This window comes from Lampris incognitus, chromosome 4 (assembly GCF_029633865.1).
Source record: "Lampris incognitus isolate fLamInc1 chromosome 4, fLamInc1.hap2, whole genome shotgun sequence".
Lineage (NCBI taxonomy): Eukaryota > Metazoa > Chordata > Actinopteri > Lampriformes > Lampridae > Lampris > Lampris incognitus.
In genome coordinates this window covers 27,133,723-27,158,051 of record NC_079214.1, presented here as the reverse complement: position 1 = coordinate 27,158,051, position 24,329 = coordinate 27,133,723, and the positions used below count along the sequence as shown (strand labels likewise).

General features: G+C 44.5%; 1 protein-coding gene across 1 annotated transcript; it reads right to left on the bottom strand.

Moving 5' to 3' along the window:
- Window positions 1-8,828: 8,828 nt before the first annotated feature.
- On the bottom strand, window positions 8,829-24,320 carry zgc:158482 (uncharacterized protein LOC100009650 homolog). The gene is made up of 10 exons (XM_056278736.1): window positions 23,843-24,320; window positions 22,808-23,017; window positions 22,335-22,493; window positions 20,900-21,024; window positions 19,475-19,669; window positions 18,997-19,087; window positions 18,020-18,218; window positions 10,637-10,734; window positions 10,330-10,460; window positions 8,829-9,613 (listed from the first exon to the last, which is right to left on the bottom strand). The coding sequence occupies exons 1-10, from the start codon at window positions 24,318-24,320 to the stop codon at window positions 9,437-9,439; spliced, it is 1,863 nt and encodes a 620-aa protein (XP_056134711.1). The 3' UTR covers window positions 8,829-9,436.
- Window positions 24,321-24,329: the final 9 nt, after the last annotated feature.

Below are 24,329 nucleotides of genomic sequence, written 5' to 3'. Positions count from 1 at the left end.
TTTTTGTGTAGATGTGAAAAGGCTACCAAGCTATTGTGGCGAATGCGGGGGGCAGTCGGGGAGACCGTCGCCACAGCCGGGACGGTCTCCCCGACTGCCCCCCGAATTCGCTACATTGGTGTCAGAAGTGGGATGCGCGCTTTCCGAAGGAGAGGGGTTGTGTAACGTGCATGGATAAGTAGACACGTTGGTCCTTGACTAAGGGTCTGACCCTTTAGTCGAGCGGTTAGCGATGTCTCCTGCGGTGCGGGCGATACGGGTTCGCGCCACGGCAGCTCCTGTGGTTGCCCCCCGAATTCGCTACATTGGTGTCAGAAGTGGGATGGTGAGACCGTGAGGTCACCGGCAGCGCGTGCGCCCAGAGGCGTGAGGGTGCTGGTAGCCCGAGGAGGGGGGTAGTGTAACGTGCATGGTAGACACGTTGGTCCTTGACTAACGGGTCGGACCCTTTAGTCGACTGTCCAAAGGAGTTGAATCAAGTGCAACTGAACTTGGTATACATTCGTGAAGACGTCTCGCCTCTCATCCAAGAGGCTTCCTCAGTTCGTGCCTTTTTGACTAGACGAAGCTAGTCTGACTGGCTGGTGATGAGACTCAATTTATTCTCTTGGAGTCATTGTCGGAGCTATAGATGTCCATGGCTCTTTGTGCCCCGATGTGTACTAACGCCCGTCGCTAACAGAGCCAAAGTTATGAGTGGCTCTTTTGTGTACCGATGTTTGACCGCGCCCGTCGTTATCGGAGCTATTGATATGCGTGGCTCTCCTGTGCTCCGATGTCCCGCCGCGCCCGTCGCCATCGGAGCTATTGATTTGCATTTGTTTAGCAGCGACGGTCGTGGGGGTGTTAGTTTCGACTTCATTATTCAGTGGTCATGAGAGTCGTTGGAGCCGTTAGTGACCGACTGTTCTTGGAGGCTAGGCTTGTCTCCTGGGTAGAGCTGAGAAGACGGCATTGTAAGTGGGAGATAGGTGGTGTCGCAGACGACCTCCTCTGTTGAGGGATGGTTTTTCCAGTTTCGCATAGATGGCTTCCTTCACCCCTCTTTCAAACCATCTATCTTATCTGTCCAAAATGTGTACGTTGCTGTCCTCGACGGAGTGTGTCTTCTTCAGGTGTAGATAGACTGCTGAGTCTTGTCCTGAGGAGTTTGGTCTTCTGTGTTGGGCCATCCGTTTGTGTAGTGGTTGTTTGGTTTCTCCTATGTATAGGTCAATGCAATTCTCATTGCATTGTACAGCATATGTGGTGTATTGGATCGAGCCCTCGGTGCTCGATTGTGTTGGACTGTCACCACTACTGAGTTCTGTAATACACTGGTCGAGCCTAGTAGTGTGTGATGTCTCCGTCAGTAAAGATCAGACTTGTGCCGCATCCTCGTCTCCGTGTACTTGTATATAATAGTGATTAAGTTAGTAACCCACGAATAGTAACACTACAATAGTGTACATAAGAGAAGTCACAACGTGGTGTCAGAAGACGGAGTTACGGTATAATTCGAGGGCGGTACTTCAACGAGTTCGCTGGTAGATGAGGCAGTTAGCTAACAAGTGCTAGCCTGCGCACAAATATGGAACAGTTCAAGCCGCCACCACCGCTGATACTTACCGGGAATGTCGCAGAAAACTGGAGAAGATGGGAGCAGCGTTTCCAGCTGTACATGACCGCTTCAGGTGCGTTGGATAAGGAAGAGACGGTTAAAATAGCCATTCTGCGTCACATCGGCGAGGAGGCGCTGGAAGTGTATAACACACTCACCGTCATCCCAGAAGGAGACGACGAATCGATGGAGGACGTTCTGAAAGCCTTCAAGGACACTGCCGCCCTCGGAAGAACGTCGTGTTCGAACGCCATCAATTCTGGTCGCACACGATGTCAGCAGGAATATCGGTGGACAGATTCATCTCAGAGCTGCGCCAGAAGAGCAAAGACTGAGTTTGGCAGACATGAAGATGACATGATAAGGGATAAATTAGTGTTCAGCATAAATGATGCCGAAAGACTGTTACGTGATAATGAGCTTACTTTGCGCAGGGCCGTAGAGATATGTAGATCAGCCGAGCTCGCTAAGTCACAAGTACAAGCGATGCAGACGTCACATGTTGTCCAAGACGCCTCAGTGAAGGCATTGAAGAAAACAACAGGGCAAACGCGCACGGGCAGCTGGAACAAGAACAAAACGAGCAGCAAGAGGCATGTTACAACAACTCTCTGTCACAAGTGTGGAAATAAACATGAGCCCCGTCAATGCCCAGCTTATGGTGCAGTGTGCCACAAATGTAAGAATCATTTTTCCAAGGTGTGTAAATCAAGCACTGAAAAAAGCGGCAATTACAAGACAAAGACAGTGCATAATCTAGAAAGTGAAATTGATTCCTTATATATAGGCATGATTGGAAAATACAAAAACAAAGCAGCCCACCAAGCTAAAAGCACTGTATGGCGTGAAACAGCCACGGTCAGAGGCGTAGCAATTAACTTAAAGTTGGACAGAGGCGCCGATAAAAATGTGCTTCCTATGCGCGTATTCCGGCAGCTACCAGGTCCCGTTCAGTTACGGCCCACAAAGACTGTGCTGATTGCTTTTGGTGGTGCACGACTACCCTCAGATGGTGTTGCATCTCTAGATTGCCGCACATCTAAGCATACGGCTATATTGGACTTCCATGTGTCTAGCCGAGCTGACAAGCCAACCCTGGGTGGAGATGCGTGTGAAGAGCTGCAGCTGGTGAGAAGAGTCGAGGCGCTTGCAGTGGAGTCCCCACAACCAGCAAAAACCTCCGGCCGCCACAGAGGAGCTGCTGCGGAGGTCTTCACAGGATTAGGCGAATTTCCTGGAGTTCATCACATACACATTGACCCCAGCGTCACGCCTGTGATTCACGCGTGCAGGAACGTACCACTCTCCATCATGGACTCGCTAAGAGAGACACTCACAGACTTGCAGAACAGGAAAGTCATAACTCCTGTCAATGAACCTACAGAATGGGTGAACAGTCTTGTTGCCACAAAGAAAAAAAAATGGTGCGCTAAGGGTATGTTTGGATCCTTGCAACCTGAATGAGGCAGTCAAGCGTCAACACTACTCCATTCCTACACCGGAAGACGTGCGCAGCAGGCTAACAGGAAAATCCATCTTCTCCATCCTAGATGAAAAGGATGGATACTGGCAGATCAAGCTAGATGAGCCGTCGTTTAAGCTATGCACCTTCAACACGCCGTGGGGCCGGTTCCGCTTCCTCAGACTCCCATTCGGGATCAAATCGGCCAGCGAAGTGTTTCAACAAAAGAACTGGGAGACCTTCGGCGATATCCCAGGTGTGTACATTATAGCAGACGATATGATCATCGCAGCGTCGTCAGAGCGGGAACACGATGAAATCCTGCAGAAAGTAATGGAGAGAGCCAAGACCGCACATGTGAAATTTAACAGGGACAAGATCCAGTTTAAAGTTGATACTGTAAAGTACATGGGACACGTCATCACGGCAGCAGGACAGAGAGCTGACGACACAAAGATCAAAGCGATTGTCGACATGCCAACCCCGGAAGACAAAGTCTCCAACGTCTGCTGGGAATGACAAAATTCCTTGCGCAATACATACCAAATGAAGCCTCACTCACGGCACCCCTCAGACAGCTGCTCAAGAAGGATGTAGCGTGGCAATGGTGCCCGCATCACAGCTCAGCGCTAAAGGCACTAAAGACCACCCTCACACAAGCCCCTGTGCTGAGATACTACGATCACAAGCAGCCTCTCACTCTACAAGCAGACTCCTCAAAGCATGGACTGGGAGCCTGTCTGATGCAGGACGACCGCCCAGTGTGCTATGCCCCACGAGCGCTCACCGACACAGAAAAGAGGTACGCACAGATAGAGAAAGAGTTGCTCGTTATAGTGTTTGCTGCTAAGAGATTCCACCAGTATGTCTACGGCAGACCAGTAACTGTCCAGTCCGATCATAAGCCTCTGGAGGTCATCATGCACAAGCCGCTGAGCAAAGCCCCTGCGCGGCTGCAAGGTATGCTTTTACAACTGCGGAGGTATGATCTGAGTGTAACATACACACCAGGCAAGCACATGTACATTGCCGACACAGTCTCACGCGCTACAGCTAGCAGAGAAGGTGACCATATTGATGAAAACCCTTGTGATGAGAGAGTTGTGTATGCCTTGGATGCCACAGATGCCTTGAGCGAGGAAACACTCAGCCAATTAAAGAAAACAACGGCAGCAGATAGCGTGCTGCAAGCTGTGTGTGAGAAACACAAGAAAGGCTGGCCCATGAAAAAGAAAAGTTTGGACAGAAAACTACACGCCTACTGGGCAGTAAAGGACATTATAAGCATGGAAGATGACATTGTCTTGGTCGGAGACAAAATCATCATACCCCAGAGCTTCAGGAGCACGATTTTGGAGAAGCTGCATCTTGCACACCAAGGAGTGCAGCGCACAAAAGCCAGAGCAAGAAAGTCTCTCTACTGGCCTGGCATGGCACGAGATATAGAGGCAATGGTGGAAAAGTGCGTGCAATGCCAGCAGCTACAGCCCAAACAGCAGGCTGAGCCACTTATGCCGCATCAGGTCCCAGAACTGCCATGGATGAAAGTCGGAGCTGACATCTACGAGCTACACGGTCAGTCATACCTGTTGATTACCTAACCAAATACCCTGAAGTGCTCAACATATCTGACAAAACAGCATACACAGTAATCCAGAAGATGAAGTCTGTGTTTGCCAGACACGGGATTCCTTGGGAGATAGTGAGTGACCATGTCCCATTTGCCAGCTATGAGATGAAGTCATTTGCAGCTTCATGGGAGTTCAAGCTCACACACTCCAGCCCAGGTTTTCCCTCTTCAAATGGCATGGCTGAGAGAGCCATAAAGACAGTGAAACATGCGCTGAAGAAGGCAATGCAGACCGGCACTGACCCACATCTGGTGCTGCTGTCACTGAGGAACACACCGGTGACAGGACTGGACGTATCACCTGCACAAATGTTGATGGGGAGAGTTCAGACAACGGATTCTGTCTCCGGAGTTTTGATGAACAGAAGGTGTTTAACGTACTGCCAAGTTGTCGGTACATAACAAGGGCGGCATACTCACTATGATATTTTCAATGTTTTTTTCAGTCTCAAAGCTAAAAGATGGCTTGGTCTGGCTCCATTGAAACAATATGTTCCTCTGGTTCCGTGCATTAAATACTCTGCGCTACATCTTAAAGAGTTCAATTAAGTTCTTGTCACCGTTCCCCTTTATAAAGCCTTGGGGTATATGATTTGTTGTTGCACCTCCAACTGGGTGAAACTATTTTCCAGCTCAGTTATCCCCCTAAGTCTACTTTAATTAAGGTAAGAGGAAAACGTGATTGAGGAGTCCCTAATACAGCCCTTTATGGCAGGGGTGGGCAATTTTATCCAGAAAGGGCCAGTGTGGGTGAAGGTTTTTGTTCCAACCAAACAATTACAGGCCTACGTCTCATCAAGTTCCTCAGCAAAGACTACTGGTTTATTAATGGGATCAGGTATGTAACTGCTTGGTTGGAACAAAAACCTTCACCCATACCAGCCCTTTCTGGATAAGATTGCCCAACCCTGCTTTATAGAATCCCATAAGAATCTGGGGGTCATCTACTGAGCCTGCATTAAAATCTATAAAGGTGTTTAGTTTTGTTTGAAAAAGACACAAAAATCATTTTTGACAAGCGAGACATTGACCACCAAGGTGGTGCTCCGGAAGGCCTGCCCAGGAGCGTGAAATGCGCTGAGACAACACTATGATCTGATGAAGAGCAGGGCTTGATTACAATCAGGAATCAGGAACATTTGTCATTTCATTCCATGCACCTGTGCATATGAAATTAAACGAAATATAATTTTCCCCAGACTACAGCAGTGTAACACAAAGACAAAAACACATATCCAAACTACAACCACACATATATCCAAACTACAAGAAAAACAGCTTCAAAACACATATACAACATTAGAAAAAAAATCCACTGTCCAAGAGAGCGAACACCAGGATGACTGTCGGAACTGCCGGTCTGCATGGGCTAGCAGTTAGTTTAGCAGCAGACCAAGCTCTCCCAGCTGATCCAACGCCAGCTCTCCCAGCCGCACACATTCGACACACCTCCCCGCCCTCCACACGACAACACCAAAAACAAGTCAACGCTAGACGAGGCCACCACCAGACTGCCCTCGATGTTATCAGAACTGCCAGTCTGCATGGGCTAGCAGTTAGCTTAGTTAGCGGTGTTTCCTCTTCGGGCGCAGCGCCAGGCATGCCGTGGTCCGTGATCCCACAGGATGCAGCAGACCAGGCTCCCCCAGCCGACCCAGCGCCAACTCTCCCAGCCATCAAACAAAACACAAACTTAGACGTGGACGAAGATACTGCATAGACAGTACTGGGTGTGGCCACCGTAAACGTAAGTTTGCGCCGCCATCTTCCCACACCTGTACTGGGTGAGGCCACTGCAAACTCATGCCGCCATCTTCCCACACCGGAAGCGGTGTATCTCAGAAAAATGTTTATCTCAGAAAAAGATGCAGACAAGGCTAGTATCTATTCTAGAAAAACTCTGATGTCTTACTCAGTAAAAAGTATATTGTTTAGATGTGGGATTAATAGTGCAGTATAGGTCTGTTAAACTAAGAGTTGTCAAAACATTCTGAAAATCTTTAGATGCACATAGTTGCAGGACTTGGTATGATTTCATGTCTCCACCAAGAACAAGTGAGCAATCCTGAAGCTGTAGTAAGATTGTACTTAGATTGGGGATAAGCTCTGGTTCATATTGGGATGGAGTATAGACAGAAATAAAAGTGAATTAACACCCAGATATAATAGTAGTCTTGATATAACAAATCCTACCATCCTCACTACCAAATTTTCCTAATTTATTCATTGAGACTTAAAAAAAATTAATAGTACAAAAGCAAAAATGAAAAATCATTCCCCATTACATTAATTTCTGTTATATGAGTAGACCACTATGGAATCTTTTATTTCTGCTTCACCCCTTCTGCTGATCCGGAGAGGGCTGCAGACTACCACATGCCTTTTCCAATACATGTGGAGTCTCCAGCCACTTCTTTTCACCTGACAGTAGGGAGTTTCTCTAGGGGGATGTAGCTTGTGGGAGGATCACGCTATTCCCCCCAGTTCTCCCTTCCCCCCCGAACAGGTGCCTGACTGAGGCGCTAGTGCAGCGACCAGGACATTGTGTTGTAGGGACGCCCGACCAAGCCGGAGGTAACAGGGGGTTTGAACTGCCGATCCCCATGTTGGTAGGCAACGGAATAGACTGCCATGCCACCCGGATGCTCCATGGACTGCATTTATGTCCCACTTTTTTCCCAAAGTGCTTTAAAATGAATGCCTCACATATTAACTCAGTCATACACTCATACACTGATGGTGGTGTCAACCATGCAAGGTAACAACCAGCTCATTGGGAGCGGTTACGGGTTAGGTGTCTTGCTAAGGAGGAGCTGAGGATCAAACGGCAACCCTCCAGTTACCGGCCAACCTGCTCTACCACCTGAGCCGCTGCCGCCCCAAAATATAATAATGCCTAGATCCCTGTTTTACTGTTGATGAATTTCTTTAAGATCTGTCTTCATACCAGCTTTTTGACAGCCGCATTACTTGTGAGCTATAGAGATGAAGTGTCGGGCTTCTGATATATCTCAGGCCCGGTGATGAGGTGGTGGGGGAATCATCTTAGGACATCTACGGGACATCAAAAAGACTCATCATGACCTCATTGTCACACTTTTCATTAAGGATGGGCACACACTCCCCCTGCTCCAACGAGGAGGGCAACACTTCCTCTACAGTTCCACACAACTCTGCATAAAAAGGTAGTGGAGGGTGCAAGGAGGAAAAGTAATAAGAAAGAGTGAGTTAGGGACAGACAGGTTTAATGCTTAAAGAGAACAAGTTAAGTTTATTTTATAGCCAAATTAACAAGGTAGTCCCGTCTTTACAGTCATCACAATATAAGACAGTATATGACATACAACACCCGCTATCCTTGGAGCCTAAATCTGAATGATGAAAAACTCCATCGAAAAAACCTTATCAGGTCAAAAAAAGTGAGCCAAGTGAACAAGCATGTGAAATTTGTATAGTGCTACACTGATAAAACTTTTGACTACACACAAATATCAGCCCCCCGTATCCGAGGCAGCAATGAGGACTTTGGCCCTGCTACACCAGAGGCATTGCGACAGAGATCTTGAGCTTCTCTTATAGCGTATCACCCTGTACCTTGCCTGCACATATTTAACAAGACCAGCTGTAATCACACAAGTGCTTTGTCCCTTATGATGACAGCTTCCCCCCCCCCCCGGTATGCTCTTACCATTTCGTTGCTGTGTATGTCCTGATCCTGCTAGGTATACACTTCATTTTCAAAGATGATGAAAAGCCTATCATGCTGAGTTCACACTAAAGTCAAGAAACAACCCAATTCAGCAGTGATTCCCAGTAAAGGCCCTCGAGGTGCACCCAGCCCTGCTGGTTTTCTATTCTGCCAGGTTTACAGCCATGTATTGAGGCTTTTCTTGTACCTGACAAAACAGGTAATCAACTACCTGAGAGAATTGAAAAATAAAGTTGCATTATTGGGGGACTAGAGTTGGGAACCACTGCAATACTACATCAACACCATAATGTCTGTCCTGAAACCTCTCTTACACTGAACTAAAGGAAAGTAGATATTAAACTCATCTTTTATTTTTGACTGAGTGCATTTAGTGGCTGACATGCCTTCCATGCCAATAGGCTACTATAACAAAAAGGGGAAAAAAACAAAACTGGTAGCTTTTTCAAAGCTGATTTAAAAAAAAAAATTGTGTGCATTTGTCCCCACCTTGTGGTTTTAAACAGGGACCCTTATATCTGAGGCTTCTTCTCCCATTGAAACTGCAGCTCATAAGTTGAATATTTACATTTTGCATCACACTTTAATGTATATGCGATTGGAAAATTAAAAACACAAATGAAAATTACATTTGCAGTACACTGACACATTGATATGAATTACAGTTAGTCTCTCACTAAAGAATTTTCACTGGCTCTTAAAAATAGTTATTCTTTCCTTTCGTTCATACTTTGCAAGTCATTCAGTTTTCCAAAGCACACATTTAAGACATTATCCTGTGCAAAGTCCAACCCATGTGGTCTTCAAAGTGATTCCCCTTAAGTTGCTATGTCATAACGCTAAGGTCAATAAGGGATAAACTCTTAATTTTACTAAAGTTGCACTAAAACTGATAATGTGTATGGTACTATGAAAGTGAAATTCCTGAGCTGGATGTCCACCTATCTAACATAGCAGTCTACATGTACATCTGCCTACATAGCTGGATTGATAGGCCAATGAGTAGCTGGGGAATGTCAAAGGAAAGCCTTGTCATCATAGTTTCATGCTTCCAGATGCGACGGAGCTGTAGATCTGGTCTGTCAGTGGTGCGTAGCTCTTTTCCTGGTCATCAAGAATGTACAGAGGGTCCTGGATCAAATCTGGGTTGAAGCCCTCCTTCACCAACTTCCCCTTCATCTGCTTGAAGGTCCCTGTCACTTCCACCGCATTCTAGAGGAAAGGAAAGTATATGAACAGAGGCAGGACAGGTTTTTGTTGTTGTTTTTTTTTGGATTCCCGCCCCCCCTTCCTCCCCAATTGTACCCGGCCAAATACCCACTCTTCCGAGCTGTCCCGGTCGCTGCTCCACCCCCTCTGCCGATCCTGGGAGGGCTGCAGACTACCACATGCCTCCTCCAATACATGTGGAGTCACCAGCAGCTTCTTTTCACCTGACAGTGATGAGTTTCACCGGGGGGACGTCACGTGTGGGAGGATCATGCTATTCCCCACAGTTCCCCCCCCCCCCAAACAGGTGCCCCGACCGACCAGAGGAGGTGCTAGTGCAGTGACCAGGACACATACCTACATCTGGCTTCCCACCTGCAGACCACTTGTGTCTGTAGGGACGCCCGACCAAGCCGGAGGTTGTTGGTAGGCAACGGAATAGACCGCTACACTACCCAGACGCCCAATTTCCTTTCATTTTTAATTACTCATCATCAGCAGACCAGTGATTAATGTTCCTAACTTTTACAAGTTGATGGTGGATCAATATTTAAGTAGAAGTAACAATTATGATCACTTAAAGAGTCGGCTATTAACTGTTGCAGAATGTGCTTCTTCACTAATTGTAGGGAGATTTGATCATATCTGAAAATTGTGGTGATGTGTTCCCCTAAATGTGTATTATGGTTACTGCCTTGTTAGTAAGCATGAGAAAATACCTGTATCCGTATAAAACGAGGCCGGGCATATGAGGGCAGGTAGCTAACAACATGGTGATACATTTTTCTTCCATTAAACAGGATTCCTTCCTTCACAGTGAGAGCAGCCATCCCTATCCGCCCTTCATGTCCTTGAAAAGAAAGAATGACAACACAGAAACAGCAGAGATTTGTAAAAGTAAGCGTTTAGACAACACTTTTTCATAAAATATTTCATTGCCAAGGTTTGTCTCGCAGATTTTAATATGGTAAAATCACAATACAAGCTATCTAATTCTTATGTAAATTGCTGAGAAGAAATGTCCACCTGGTACTTGGACTCCATAAACACTCGCTTCTTTGACCCAATCAACAATGTTGAGGATATCAGCCACTTCTGTTGTAGCAACATTCTCACCTTTCCACCTATGAAATGAAACAAGTTACCAATGTTTTGTATGTCTATTTGGATTTGGGGCAAGTATCTTATGGTTCTGAGTATAAGTGATTAGTGCATGAAACTAATAAAAAACAAGTTATCTTATATTGTGTTACATTGCCTGAAATGCACATTACCAATTTCCTTACTCTATACACAGACGGGTGACAAAGAAAAAAACAATGTAAAGTGTCTTAGTAAGATTTGGGCCACTATGAGCCTCCAGAACAACTTAAATGCTCCTTGTCATAGATTCAGATGATGACAAATATGAGGTTGTCAAGGCTTCATGCACAGATGACTAGCTAACCAATAGACACATTTTCCACATTTGGTTTGGGCTGTATGTGCATTAACAAGCAGGGTGTGAAGCAAGCCAAAATGCAAACCGGTAAATACACAGCTGTTTGACAGAATTACAGAGGTAATTATGAGTTTAATGTTTAAACATGGCGGCACAGTGGTTAGTGCGGTCGCCTCACAGCAAGAAGGTCCTGAGTTTGAGCCTGGGGTAGTCCAATCTTGGTGGGTCATCCTCTGTGTGGAGTTTACATGTTCTCCCTGTGTCTGTTTGGGTTTCCTCCCACAGTCCAAAGACATGTAAGTCAGGTGAACTGGTCGAAGTAAATTGCCCCTAGGTATGAATGTGTGTGTGTGTGTGTGTGTGTGTGTGTGTGTGTGTGTGTGTGTGTGTGTGTGTGTGTGTGTGTGTGTGTGTGTGTGTGTGTGTGTGTGTGTGTGTCAGGCTGTCCAGGGTGTCTCCCCGCCTGCCGCCCAATGACTGCTGGAATAGGCTCCAGCATCCCCGTGACCCTGAGAGTAGGTTAAGCGGTTAAGATAATGGATGGATGGATGGATGTTTAAACATTACAGTAAGCCCAAGCTATAGGCCTGCCCACACATGCTGCACCATCACAATGACTTTGGTTGGCCGGTGGTATTTCTACTCTCCCTGTTCTGAAATAATATCACAACTATTTTAAAAGTGTGTTATTCAGTATTGAGGATGGGCTAGGCCGTGCTTAATGAGACCCTATTAACTTTCCACAAAGTTCAAACTTTACGATTTCCAGAGGCCCAGAGGTCTGAGTTGGTCTGGTGTGGTGTATGTCAAAAACACACATGTCTAGCACAACACAAAGCTTCTCCCAGGCAAGTCAGCCCCACCTTCTCTTGGTTCAGACTATTATCGCTAACGGGGCTCTGGCTATGGGCGAATCGCTGGCGCCCTAGAAAGTAACCGGCCCCCTGCTGCCTTGTGGGATAGACTATTTAGCCAAAGGCTAAGGGTGGGACAAACCCTGACAGAAAACCTCCAGAGAAGTAACCCCCGTAGACCAATTACTATGGCCCACTTGAACATGGACATGTCCTGGTAATTGAGTCAAGGTTACCCCAGTTATGGGTTAAATAACAAAACAAACTACTGCCTTGTAGAGGCCCTGGGAGGGGTAAAAGCTATGGGACCAACCCAGACAGAAATTCAGTTCCGAAGGAGTTGCGACCTCTGTCTACTATCAGCAAACGACAAGCAAACATAGATTCTACAAGTCTCTGAACTCTACTGGAGGGATGAACACTATTCTTCCAAAATATATTCCCTCATTTGGTGTTTTGATGATGGTGGTGGAGAGCGCTGTGTAACATGCCAGTCCAAAATCTCCCATAGGTGTTGAACTGGGTTGAGGTCTGTTGACTGTGAAGGCCATAGTATATGATTTACATCATTTTTATACTCATCAAATCATTCAGTGACCCCTTGTGCTCTCTTCCTCCTTCCTTCATTCCTTCCTTCCCTCCCTCCCACCCTCCTCTTCCTTCTTCTTCTTCTTCCTGCTTATTCCCTGTTTCTCAGGGGTCATCACAGCGGATTTTATAATTTCCATCGGTACCCTGGGAGGGCACAGCACCAATGGAGGCTGTTGTTAACCCGGGCCTCGACCGATCTGGTCTTGTCAATCTACACGCTGATTTGGCAAAATGTTATGTTGGATGCCCCTCCTGACACAACCACTAACCCTATGAACGGGGGCACATGTAAAGCACTGAATGCCATCCCAGTATTCATGGACTTGTGCCCATGCCTGTCGCTACAATTTGCCACTTGTCTGTATGTATCTATTTATCAGTTCATCTATCCATTACTCATGTTTTGGGATTCAGATTAAGCGCATTCCACTATAAGTCACTTGTGTAGGTGGAAAGAATGATCTTGATGGGGCTTTTCACCAGACTCAGTATCCATTTGTCAAAGCACATTTGACTCCAAAGTCTAGTACAAGCACCAGAAAGAAGGAACATGCCAAAAAGGCCCTCTGCAGGGTCGGATGGAAGATGGAGCCTATCAGGACAAATCTAAAGCTAGCTGTTGCAGAGACAATCATCTTCTAGGGGAGGAATAAATGAGGTAATCTACAATGGCCAACAATCCTGCAATACAAGGAGGATTTTAAAACCAATTAAGATGCCATCGGGCTCAAAATTTGTGAACAAGAGGAGAGGAAGCACGTCCTGAAAAGGGAAGACAACCTCTGAGGGAGAGTTATCAAGATTCAGCGAGAGATGGTGAAGGAAAAGCAGACAACTTGTATAAGCTCGTATGTCCCCATTCATTGGTCCTCTCAGGGACCCCTCATCAGCTAAGATGCCACTTGAAAACCAATATCCACAACCCCTTTTTTGACCGTAATGAATGTCAAGAAAACAACGCTACTAAAATAGCAAAATAAAAACTGTTGAACCATATCTGAACGGTTACACCTTTTTATGAGGTAATACTAAAAGCTACTTAAGTTAAAGCCACTTGGTCTACACGTGACACGTAAAATAATGGTCAAGGTCAAATGGTCAAATTTTCCAAAAATGGCTAATAACTGCTGGTGTCATAGGTTCAGGTTCTTATTTGTCTATAAGGGCACAACTATTTCTCTTGGTTATCTAACCATGCCCTCTGTTATCTTGAAACGTACACGCAGTCTATTAAGATTCTCACAAATTTAAGCATTTCCTCTTATTTTATTTGGCCCCCGTGTTCGCCAACATCATTAACACCTCTCTGTGCCAATGCTCTGTCCCGTTAGTGTTTCATAGCATTCACCGCCATTCCTGTTTCTAAGTCCACAAATATATTCTGCTTCTACGAATATCGACCAACTGCCCTTACACCACTGTGGCCATTGAGTCATTGAGCACAATATCCTATCTTAGCTGAAATCTCACACAAACCCACTTATCCATACCAATTCATATACAAAGCCAACAGATCTACCAAGAAGCTATCAACTCCAAAATACAACACCCCGAAAAAAATCACACCACCACCACCCACACCCTTTTTGTTGACCTCATCTCAGCGTTCAACACCATCTTAAAATCCAATTAAACTCTTCGGTAAATTGTGAGACATGAACGCTGATCCCTTCATATACTACTGGTTCCCACAGCATCCTGAGGAACGGGCTGAGACAGAAGTATAGATAAATGAAGGAGAATTTTGACTTTCTGTCCCACAGCACATGACTGCGTCTTTTCACCTTGTTTGTTCTCCTTTCACACAAACCATCTCACATCCCATCATAGTGCTGTCAGTATAGTTAAGCATGCAGATTATCCCACCATTCTAGGACTCATTTCCAAAAATCAATCAAACTCCATACCAGGAGCAGGTTAACCAAGAAGTTGCCTGGCAAATGTACAGTGCATCCGAAAAGTATTCACACCCCTTCACTTTCCCCACATTTTGTTATGGTACAGCCTTATTCCAAAATGGATTAAATTCCTTTTTTTCTCATCAATCTACATACAATACCCCATAATGACAAAGTGAAAAAGGTTTTGTAGAAATTTTTGCAAATTTATTAAAAATAAAAAACTGAAATATTGCATGTACATAAGTATTCACACCCTTTGCTATGACACTCAAAATTGAGCTCAGGTTCATCCTGTTTCCACTGATCATCCTTGAGATGTTTCTACATCTTGATTGGAGTCCACCTGTAGTAAATTCAATTGATTGGACATGATTTGGAAAGGCACACACCTGTCTATACGAGGTCCCACTGTTGACAGTGCATGTCAGAGTAGAAACCAAGCCATGAAGTCAAAGGAATTGTCTGTGGACCTCCGAGACAGGATTGTATCAAGGCACAGATCTGGGGAAGGGTGCAAAAAAATTTCTACAGCTTTGAAGGTCCCGAAGAGCACAGTGGTCTCCATCATTCGTAAATGGAAGAAGTTTGGATCCACCAGGACTCTTCCTAGAGCTGGCCGCCCAGCCAAACTGAGCAATCGGGGGAGAAGGGCCTTGGTCAGGGAGGTGACCAAGAACCCGATGGTCACTCTGACAGAGCTCCAGCGTTCCTCTGTGGAGATGGGAGAACCTTCCAGAAGGACAACCATCTCTGCAGCACTCCACCAATCAGGCCTTTATGGTAGAGTGGCCAGACGGAAGCCTCTGCTCAGTAAAAGGCACATGGCAGCCTGCTTGGAGTTTGCCAGAAAGCCCCTAAAGACTCTCAGACCGTGAGAAACAAGATTCTCTGGTCTGATGAAACCAAGATTGAGCTCTTTGGCCTGAATGCCAAACATCATGTCTGGAGGAAACCAGGCACCTCTCATCACCTTGCTAATACCATCCCTACAGTGAAGCATGGTGGTGGCAGCATCATGCTGTGGGGATGTTTTTTAGCGGCAGGAACTGGGAGACTAGTCAGGATCGAGGGAAAGATGAATGGGGCAATGTACAGAGATATCCTTGATGAAAACCAGCTCCAAAGCGCTCAGGACCTCAGACTGGGGCGAAGGTTTACCTTTCAACATGACAACGACCCTAAGCACACAGCCAAGACAACGAAGGAGTGGCTTCGGGACAAGTCTGTGAATGTCCTTGAGTGGCCCAGCCAGAGCCCAGACTTGAACCCCATTGAACATCTCTGGAAAGACCTGAAAATAGCTGTGCAGCGACACTCCCCATCTAACCTTACAGAGCTCGAGAGGATCTGCAGAGAATAATGGGAGAAATACCCTAAATATAGGTGTGCCAAGCTTATAGCTTCATGCCCAAGAAGACTTGAGGCTGTAATCGCTGCCAAGGGTGGCTCAACCAAGTACTGAGTAAAGGGTGTGAATACTTATGTATATGCAATATTTCAGTTTTTTATTTTTAATAAATTTGCAAAAATTTCTACAAAACCTTTTTCACTTTGTCATTGTGGGGTATTGTATGTAGATTGATGAGGGAAAAAAGGAATTTAATCCATTTTGGAATAAGGCTGTAACATAACAAAATGTGGGGAAGGTGAAGGGGTGTGAATACTTTCCAGATGCACTGTACAACAACCTTCAGCTTAAACCATCCAAAATGCAAGAACTCATCACTAACTTCAGGCATATATACCGAACCCTAAAATGCTGATAAACATCTGAGGTGAGCAGATAAATGTTAAGTGCTGAAGCTGAATCATTTACATTTCTTGACACCCACAGAGGCAGTAAGCACGAATGCAGATCATATCATCCAAACAGCCCAGCAATGACTATTCTTCCTCTGACAGTTTAAAGCTGTCAAGGTCAATCAACATCCCCTCTCCACTTTAACAAAGCTATCCCACCTCATTGAAAACTCCAGTGCATTTTCACCACATCACTTAAAATCACTGTCCTCCCCCTCCCACCACTTTGATCATTGTATATTTTAAACAGGCAATTAAAAGAGCAAAGCAAATCCCGTCCAACCCCATTTATCCAACTGGGAGGTGCTTACAATCACTGTCCACCATAAGGTCACAAACAGCCTCTTCCCCAGAACAGTAATAATGACTGACTGAATGAATTGAATGAATGAATGAATGAATGAATGAATGAATGAATGAATGAATGAATGAATGAAACCGTGAGTAAAATTATATCATAACCGATATGCACGATGGCAAAAACTACAATAAGGCCCAGGTGGTAAAAATAAACAGAATAATCCTTTAAACCATCTGAATCTTAAATCTATTGATATTAAGAACAGTTATATTTAACTAATTTTAGATTCATCTTCAACTGATCAGTGACATCAGTGGCATTGTTTGGTATCTTTTCCAACATTTTCCTTTTATCGTTACATATACTGACATTTTGTATAGTTTAAAATGCTTCACAATTCATAAGTACTGTCATGGTATTTGATTATAACTTAAAAAAAACACAAAGTGGCCTGTTTCAAGGGATTGTTCTTTTAGCTGCCACTAACTAATGAAGCAAAATGGAAATTGCATGAAATTTCATGACGCAGGAGTACATTGCTTCTCTTCTTAGAGGCGGCATGGCTCAGGAGGTGCAGCGGGTCGTCCTGTAATCGGAAGGGTCACTGGTTCAGTGCCCGGGTCCTCCACACAGTGTGTCAAAGTGTCCTTGAGCAAAACACTGAACTTCTAACTGCTCCTGATGAGCAGGTTGGCACCTTGCATGGCAGCCTCTACCATCAGTTTGTGAATGTGTGTGTGAATGGATGAATGTTAGGCATATATTGTAAAGCACTTTGAGTGGTTGGTAGAGTAGAAAAGCGCCATATAAATGCAGTCCATTTACCATCATTATCACTTTTTGCAATGCCATATGCTCCACACACAGAGTGAAATAAACACCAGAGATGCTATGCTACAAGCAGAAACTGCAGGAGCAACTTAAGATGTTGCAAGTTACTCCTCTTGATGATATTCCTTGGTGGCAGGGTGATCAGAGAATTTGCATTGCAATGAACCCTTCTGCATCTTCAGCCGGTATCTGAGGGTCACCAGCGTTTCGCCCCTTAGCCTGTACGCCTCGCCTGAGTGGCGCAGCAAAGACCAAATTAGCCTTCACCTGTAGAAAGGTTCCAACTGCGGGCTGTCATCAACCACAACCATCTTGAGCTGGTCTCAGCTGCCATCAAGCCATCAGACCATCAAACTGTTTAGGGGCTGCAAATCATCTTGGAGGATCAAAATCTTTTTCGGCAGCCTTTTTTTTTTTTTATCTCAAGTCAACAGAATGGTGTGGTGAGAAGGAAGATCCTGCCACAGTGAATAAGTAAGAATCTATTTCAGTCAAGAGTCATCCAACTATCTGCTGATTCACTATTACTCCAACCGCTGTCTCCATAGCTTGGGGTTTGACTTCTCATATTACTTTATGTGCTCCTAGTTTTAGTCTTGCCATTACAGCTGATGCATTAATCCTAAATAACTTCATAAACATTTCAAAGCATTCTTCAAAACTAATGGTAACTAAAAGACCATGACGTACCTAAATGTGTCGCCTACGCGGTCCTGGAAGTGAATGAAGTTATCTTCGTCGATCCTCAGCAGGTCTCCACTGTTGAAGTACAAATCTCCTTTCTTGAGAACATCACGAAGTCTCTTCTTCTCGGTTTGCTGTTCATTTTTAGCATAGCCGACGAAAGGAGCCACGTCTGTGATCTTCGATACCAACAACCCCGTCTCACCTTCAAGGGGGGAAAAAAGCATGTTAGATGTAGCACAGTTCTTACATTCTGTTGACATTATCAGCATTTGAAGTTAACACCTGGATGATCTAAAGCGCGCCTACACTAAATGCACTCAACTAGACATGAACTCCTTTTTTTCTTTTTTTCTTATTTTTGGATTTCCCCCCTTTTTCTCCCCAATTGTATCTGGCCAATTACCCCACTCTTCCAAGCCGTCCAGGTCGCTGCTCCACCCACTCTGCCAATCCGGGGAGGGCTGCAGACTACCCCATGCCTCCTCTGATATATTTAGAGTCGCCAGCCGCTTCTTTTCACCTGACAGTGAGGATTTTCGCCAGGGGGACGTAGCGTGTGAGAGGATCACGCTATTCCCCCCAGTTTCCCCTCCCCCCCGAACAGGCGCCTCGACCGACCAGAGGAGGCGCTAGTGCAGCGATCAGGACACGTACCCACATCTGGCTTCCCACCTGCAGACACGGCCAATTGTGTCTGTAGGGTCGCCCGACCAAGCCGGATGTAACACGGGGATTTGAACCAGAGATGCTTGTGTTGGTAGGCAACGGAATAGACCGCTACGGTACCCAGATGCCCCTAGACATGCACTCTTGGCTATAATATGATTACAGTGACCTTTATGATGTCTTCTGCCAACATTCAAATTCATCTGCTAATTGGTGACTCTCTTGCAAGTCGCTTCGGATAACAGCGTTTGCCAAATGAGTAAATGTAAATGAAATGTAGCATAGAGGGAAAAAGTGACAGTTGTTTCCCTCACCTCTGGGTGATTCAATGCAGAGGCCTCTTGCATCTCTGACTGGTTCATCTCTCTGTGTGTCATACTTAATCAGAGTATAGGGAAACAGCTTCTACGGGAGGAAATGCAAATAAACAGCACTTTCAATACAATATTCCATGCTAAATAGCTTTTTATAACAACTACAGTGTAATCATATCTGAATGCATATGATCCATTTTGTTTTGTCTTAATCTGATGGCCAGGAACAGGTGAAATGAAATAAATAAGCGGTGAGAATAAATGTTAAAATATCATTGTTGATACTATACATATATAACCACAAGGGGTTTCTGGAACAAGTTCTAATTCGTCATTATTATTTCAAGAGATTAATATAAAAAAGACACATACTGTAGAAACCTTTAACTGTTATTTTGGTATATCATAACTAGCCTTTTGTGGTTTAAAATTGTTTAATCAATGCAGCTATAAATGCTGTCTGTGTCGAGTCTTTTACCCGATGTAAAAAGTTGACACGTCCAACCGCTCCAATTTTCGCTGTGTAGTTGACAAATCCCACATTTCCCTCAGTGGAGGCATAAAACTCTCGGACCTCAATGCTCCCAAAGCGACTGAGGAACTCCCTCCACACCTCCGCTCTTACGCCATTGCCGATGGCTAGTCTCACCTTGTGGTCCTTGTCATTTTCTTTCTGCTTACCATGATTTGATAACAATAAAAGGGAAGTAGTCAAGTATTTTGCAAATGCAAAGCATATCAGTCAATGCAATTTTTGACCAGTTTCAGCGACTTGAACTGAAGAGTCTTCAAAATGAGTTAAAAAGCAAGAATGTGCAGCGTTGAGGGTGATTGGTTCAGAAAAAAATCTTGTAGTTGCTATAAAAGGATGGAAAGTGGGTGTGTGTGGGTGTGTTTGCATGAAAGCACACGCCTTGGAAAACAGACACAATAAGTCCATATATATGGTGTAATATGAGCGTAGTAAGCATGGAAATAGTTATTAAGTGCCATTAAGTACAATACAATACAATTTCATACAACAAATATCAGCACTATCTTTACATATATAAGTTAAGAACTATATATGTATGCCTTAAATTAATGTGATCCTAAAGTGATACCCTCGTAAACTTTATAGAGGAGCATATCTGCTGGCCAAGCGACTTGGTATGGCATGCCAAAGTAAAGGCCAGTATCTATTCTTAGAGGATACTACATACAGTCAAACCCACCTTGTGTAAGTGGTGAGGAGTTGCATGGTAATCTGAGACTGTACTCCGTGTGATGCTAACACTGGATAAACTTTCAATGGCCATAAACTACACCCAACCACGCCCACTTCCCCTATACAGGGTAAGCATAGTGTTATAAAATCTTTAAATGCTTCACGCGTTCATCACTCCAATTTGTAAAGTCTGAGCATTTCTTAAAAGTAATAATATCTGATTCAAGACAATCAAAAACTTCTGAATTATGTTGCCAAGCAATGACACCTGATAATAAGGATTTTGATAATCACTATTTGAGCTAGCCAGCTTGACTTCTGCACTTGGAACTGTACATAAATTGGAACTATATCTGCCTCAGCGTAGGCCTGCTGAAGGCCATTCACAGGCTTCTGTGTTTGCAGCTGTGAACGATTTTTAGATGAGCACGTGGTTAAAGGAAGTGGACACACACTGCAGTGCAACAGATCCTACACGGGCAGCAAATGAAGAACAGTGGTTGTTTTACATTCTAGTGCACTTGTGTAGCCATGTGTCATGACTTGAAGTTAAGAAATTTCAACTGATAAATTTCTAAAGTGATACAAAGACAATTTGGTGTTGTTTAGTTTGCAGTTCCACATTGTTTTGAACTCATCATCATTGTGTGACTAGCTGTGAGTGATAGTGATGACACATTTCAGGAGGTTTCTTACCTTGGGTGTGTTGCAGAGGTAGCGTAACACCTCTCCTATATACTGGACAACAGTGATATCATATTTCCTGCAGTCATCCCAGAACTGCGAGGCAGAGAACTTCCTTTTCAGAACGATAGTCGAGCCTTTCATGTCAGAGAACAAAAAACAAGAGAATTAGTTGTGTTCTACTGGGTATCAAAACATAAAGGCAGCGGATTTCCTTCAACTCAACGCGTACTTTGAGTTTTCGATTGCAGAATTGAAATTCATGTTGTCTAGGAGCATGTAGCCATTTTTTTTCGATATAAAAAAAATTAACTTATCATTCCAATATAAGGAGTCTGTTTTTTTTAACGACATCATTTCTGTCATGAGAGTATCGCATATCACAAGTTCCTATTGGTTATGATCCACTTGAGGAACCTCCCTTAGATAATACAAATTCCCATCACACAGCTGTGGTAAGGCGGTAAGTAAGTGGTAAGTGCCACTTTATTTTCTGTCCATGATGCCGAGGTTACAAGTCTTTAAGTTATGAGCCCGGTGAAACCTGACGCTTTAAGCAGAGCTAATCTGCCAGGGTGAAATGTTTTTCAAAAAAGGAAACATAATATACATTTCCTGCTTACCCCGAGCTGCTTTTCACAGGCTGTTTAAACAAACTGGAAATTTCAACTACAACTATCAATAGTCAATTTCACAGCACTGCCTATTTTCTTCATGGCGTTCATTTGGTAAAACAATCTAAGGGCGAGGACCAGCAATGCTTTTTCTTTACTGTACAAAAAGCACGAAAGATAAACTCAATTCCTTGCTTTTACTCTCATGTCAATAATCAATGAAGAGTGCTTTTTAAATGATAGTGCAACAGTGAGGGGGCATATCAGCTTATTTTGTTTCAGGGGCCAGTACTAAATGTCTGATAGTACATGAGCATGGGAGCAAGATAGATCCCATTCACAAACGAAAACAGTGCAGTGAACTTTAACCCATTTAGAGGAAGCATTCAGAACGGGCTAGTGGTGCAGTCTTAGTGGCATTGCTCTGTTCAGATTATGGGTTTACAGTGACAAAAGAGTCTTTCACTGGGTTTCCTGGGGGAGGGGATCGATGGGGGGAGGGCTGATCAACACTGGCGGAGGACTGGGGAGGAGAGGCGTCACCTTCAGCGCTGGTATGAAATGAGTTCAGCTCCGTTTACAGATTTCCAGTAATACCCCATGGATAGAGTTGTGCGTGTGAGAACGATAAACCAAAGCTCTTGGAAAGGAGTCCTGCGGTGATAAATAAGCCCATCTACTCGGTATGTTCACCAGCTCAGTGGTTTATGATCAGACTCATTTATTAGCAATGACTCTCCCATAGCTGACAAGAATTTTCATAGATGTTTTGCTATCGAAATACCATCTGATTAGAGGTGATGACTGTTCCAATAGCCTCTCAATTGCTTCACCTGTCTCAATGGAGCCAATGAAGCCAATAACAAATCCAGCCGTGTGATAGAGAGGCAAGTTGACGTAAATGACGTCACCGTGGGTGACGCCGTTGCATGAAAGAACAGACAGAGCCGTAAGAAGACGGTTCTGGTTGACCACAGCAGCCTTAGGGAGACCTGTAAGGCAATGCAGACACAGACGGAAACGTTAGGAAACATTGCAAATTCTTAGGAAGAATATAGTGTCACGCAGGAAGAGTATTCCGTTAATCTCACCAGATGAAATTATCATTTTCTTAATAAAAACAATCTCTCTTCCATTATTTCTACATCTCCTCATAATCCCATTAGCAGTTTGCACAAGTTTGTATCTCTTAACTGGCGGGCCTAAGGACTGCTCTCCGTCTCCATCCCCTCCTTCTTCAACACAGTCTCCTGAACTGTGGCGCCTCTCAGCTTTTCTGCTGTTGAAGCATCTGTGTCTGAAATACCTGTGGTTCCTGAGGTGTAAATATAAACAGCAGGGCTTTTAAGCGTGATGCGTGATCTGAGAGATCGTGGCGGTGAAGAATCTGAGGCTTCCTCCACTTTATCGGAGAGGCTCTCTATTCCGGCGCTGTCAGATTCATTGGACATCAAGTATACATTAACACCCTGCTCTCGAAGTGATGGGAGCACATCCTCCACTGCCTCCTTCAGCTCTGGGAATGGACACACACACAGACACAGTGAATTGACACTGTCAGTCTCACATCCCTAAACAGTCTGTACATTCCTATACAGCTCATACAGGCTGTATACAATGTTACAATTTCATTGTACATTTCATTTAGCAGACACTTATATCCAAAGCGATGTACATCTGAGAATTAATACAACACAAGTAATGATCTAGTCAGGAGGCAACAACGCAAGTAAGTGCCAAAAAAACCAGGTTCAAGTCCGATAGGACATATAGTTGTCAACAGGCAGTGCACAAAGGCAATGCATAGGATGCACAGAAGCGATAGGCTGCATGGTTCAGTTCACATGCAAAAGTGTTTAATATTATTCAAATTAAATACAGACAGAAGTGGTGCATTGACAGAGCTGGACCTCTTTTATTCCCAGGATATACCTTATGTAAACTGGCCTGCTACTACATATGACCTACTATGGCTCTGATTACACTATATTTTACAGTATAGGCTACTGTAACTTGTAATCTAGTGGAAGGATCGCCAAATAATGGATGATCCAGGTTTAGCGACTATGGGGTAACTACCGTTTGGTTAAACTTTTGTGTTCTGGAGATTTCGTATTTTGGGGGTCGGTCGAAAGACCCCCCCCCCCATGTTACATCCATGTCAAAGTGATGTGGCGCGAGCTCTGATGTGTCTTCTAAAAGTGAGGGAACGTTTCAGTTTCTTGTGAAATGAGCGCTGGTTTCATGTTTCACTGGCGCGTAAAGATTGCGGATGCAGATGGCGCGGCGCCGAGACAGAAAGAGGAACAATGTGTAGTGGACAGCCTACATACGTACGTACCTGCGGCTGCAATCAGAACCGTGGCGTTGCAGCAATTGAAACAATGTAAAAGAGATTTGGAGCGGATATTGTAATTGAGAAGCGCCACGGGGGATCCCAATTTAGCCAAGGCCAGCCAGGTAAACAAAAACGCGGGTTGGTTCCCCATGAAAAGTGCAACGGTGTCCCCTGGTTTGTACTCAGAATGGGACTTTAAAAGAGCGTTGGCGATTTTGTTACTCCTTTTGTCTGAGTCCCGGTACGAGTAGTGTTCATTTTCAGACACAATGAACAATCTATCGGGATGCGCAGCAGCCTGCTCCAAGAAACGGTCCAACACAAAGAATGAGGGTTTCCTTCTCCGCCGGGAGAAAAACGTCACAGAAATCCTTAATAGCTCCACAGCATAAAACACATCTTTCCAAAAATAAGGGAAGATGATTTTAAGTACCAATGGTATTGTTATTAACGTGGCTAACAAGATGGAAATCACGTACATCTTGACAGT

Bases quoted from the DNA above. Each gene is read 5' to 3' on its own strand.
- zgc:158482 (XM_056278736.1), bottom strand. From the start codon at position 24,320: ATGTACGTGATTTCCATCTTGTTAGCCACGTTAATAACAATACCATTG. The intron at 22,494-22,807 runs GTATTTCAGACA...ATTGCCTTACAG, and splicing joins TTACACCTCAGGAACCACAG to GTCTCCCTAAGGCTGCTGTG. The intron at 9,614-10,329 runs GTATTTTCTCAT...CCTTTCCTCTAG, and splicing joins CTCGTTTTATACGGATACAG to AATGCGGTGGAAGTGACAGG.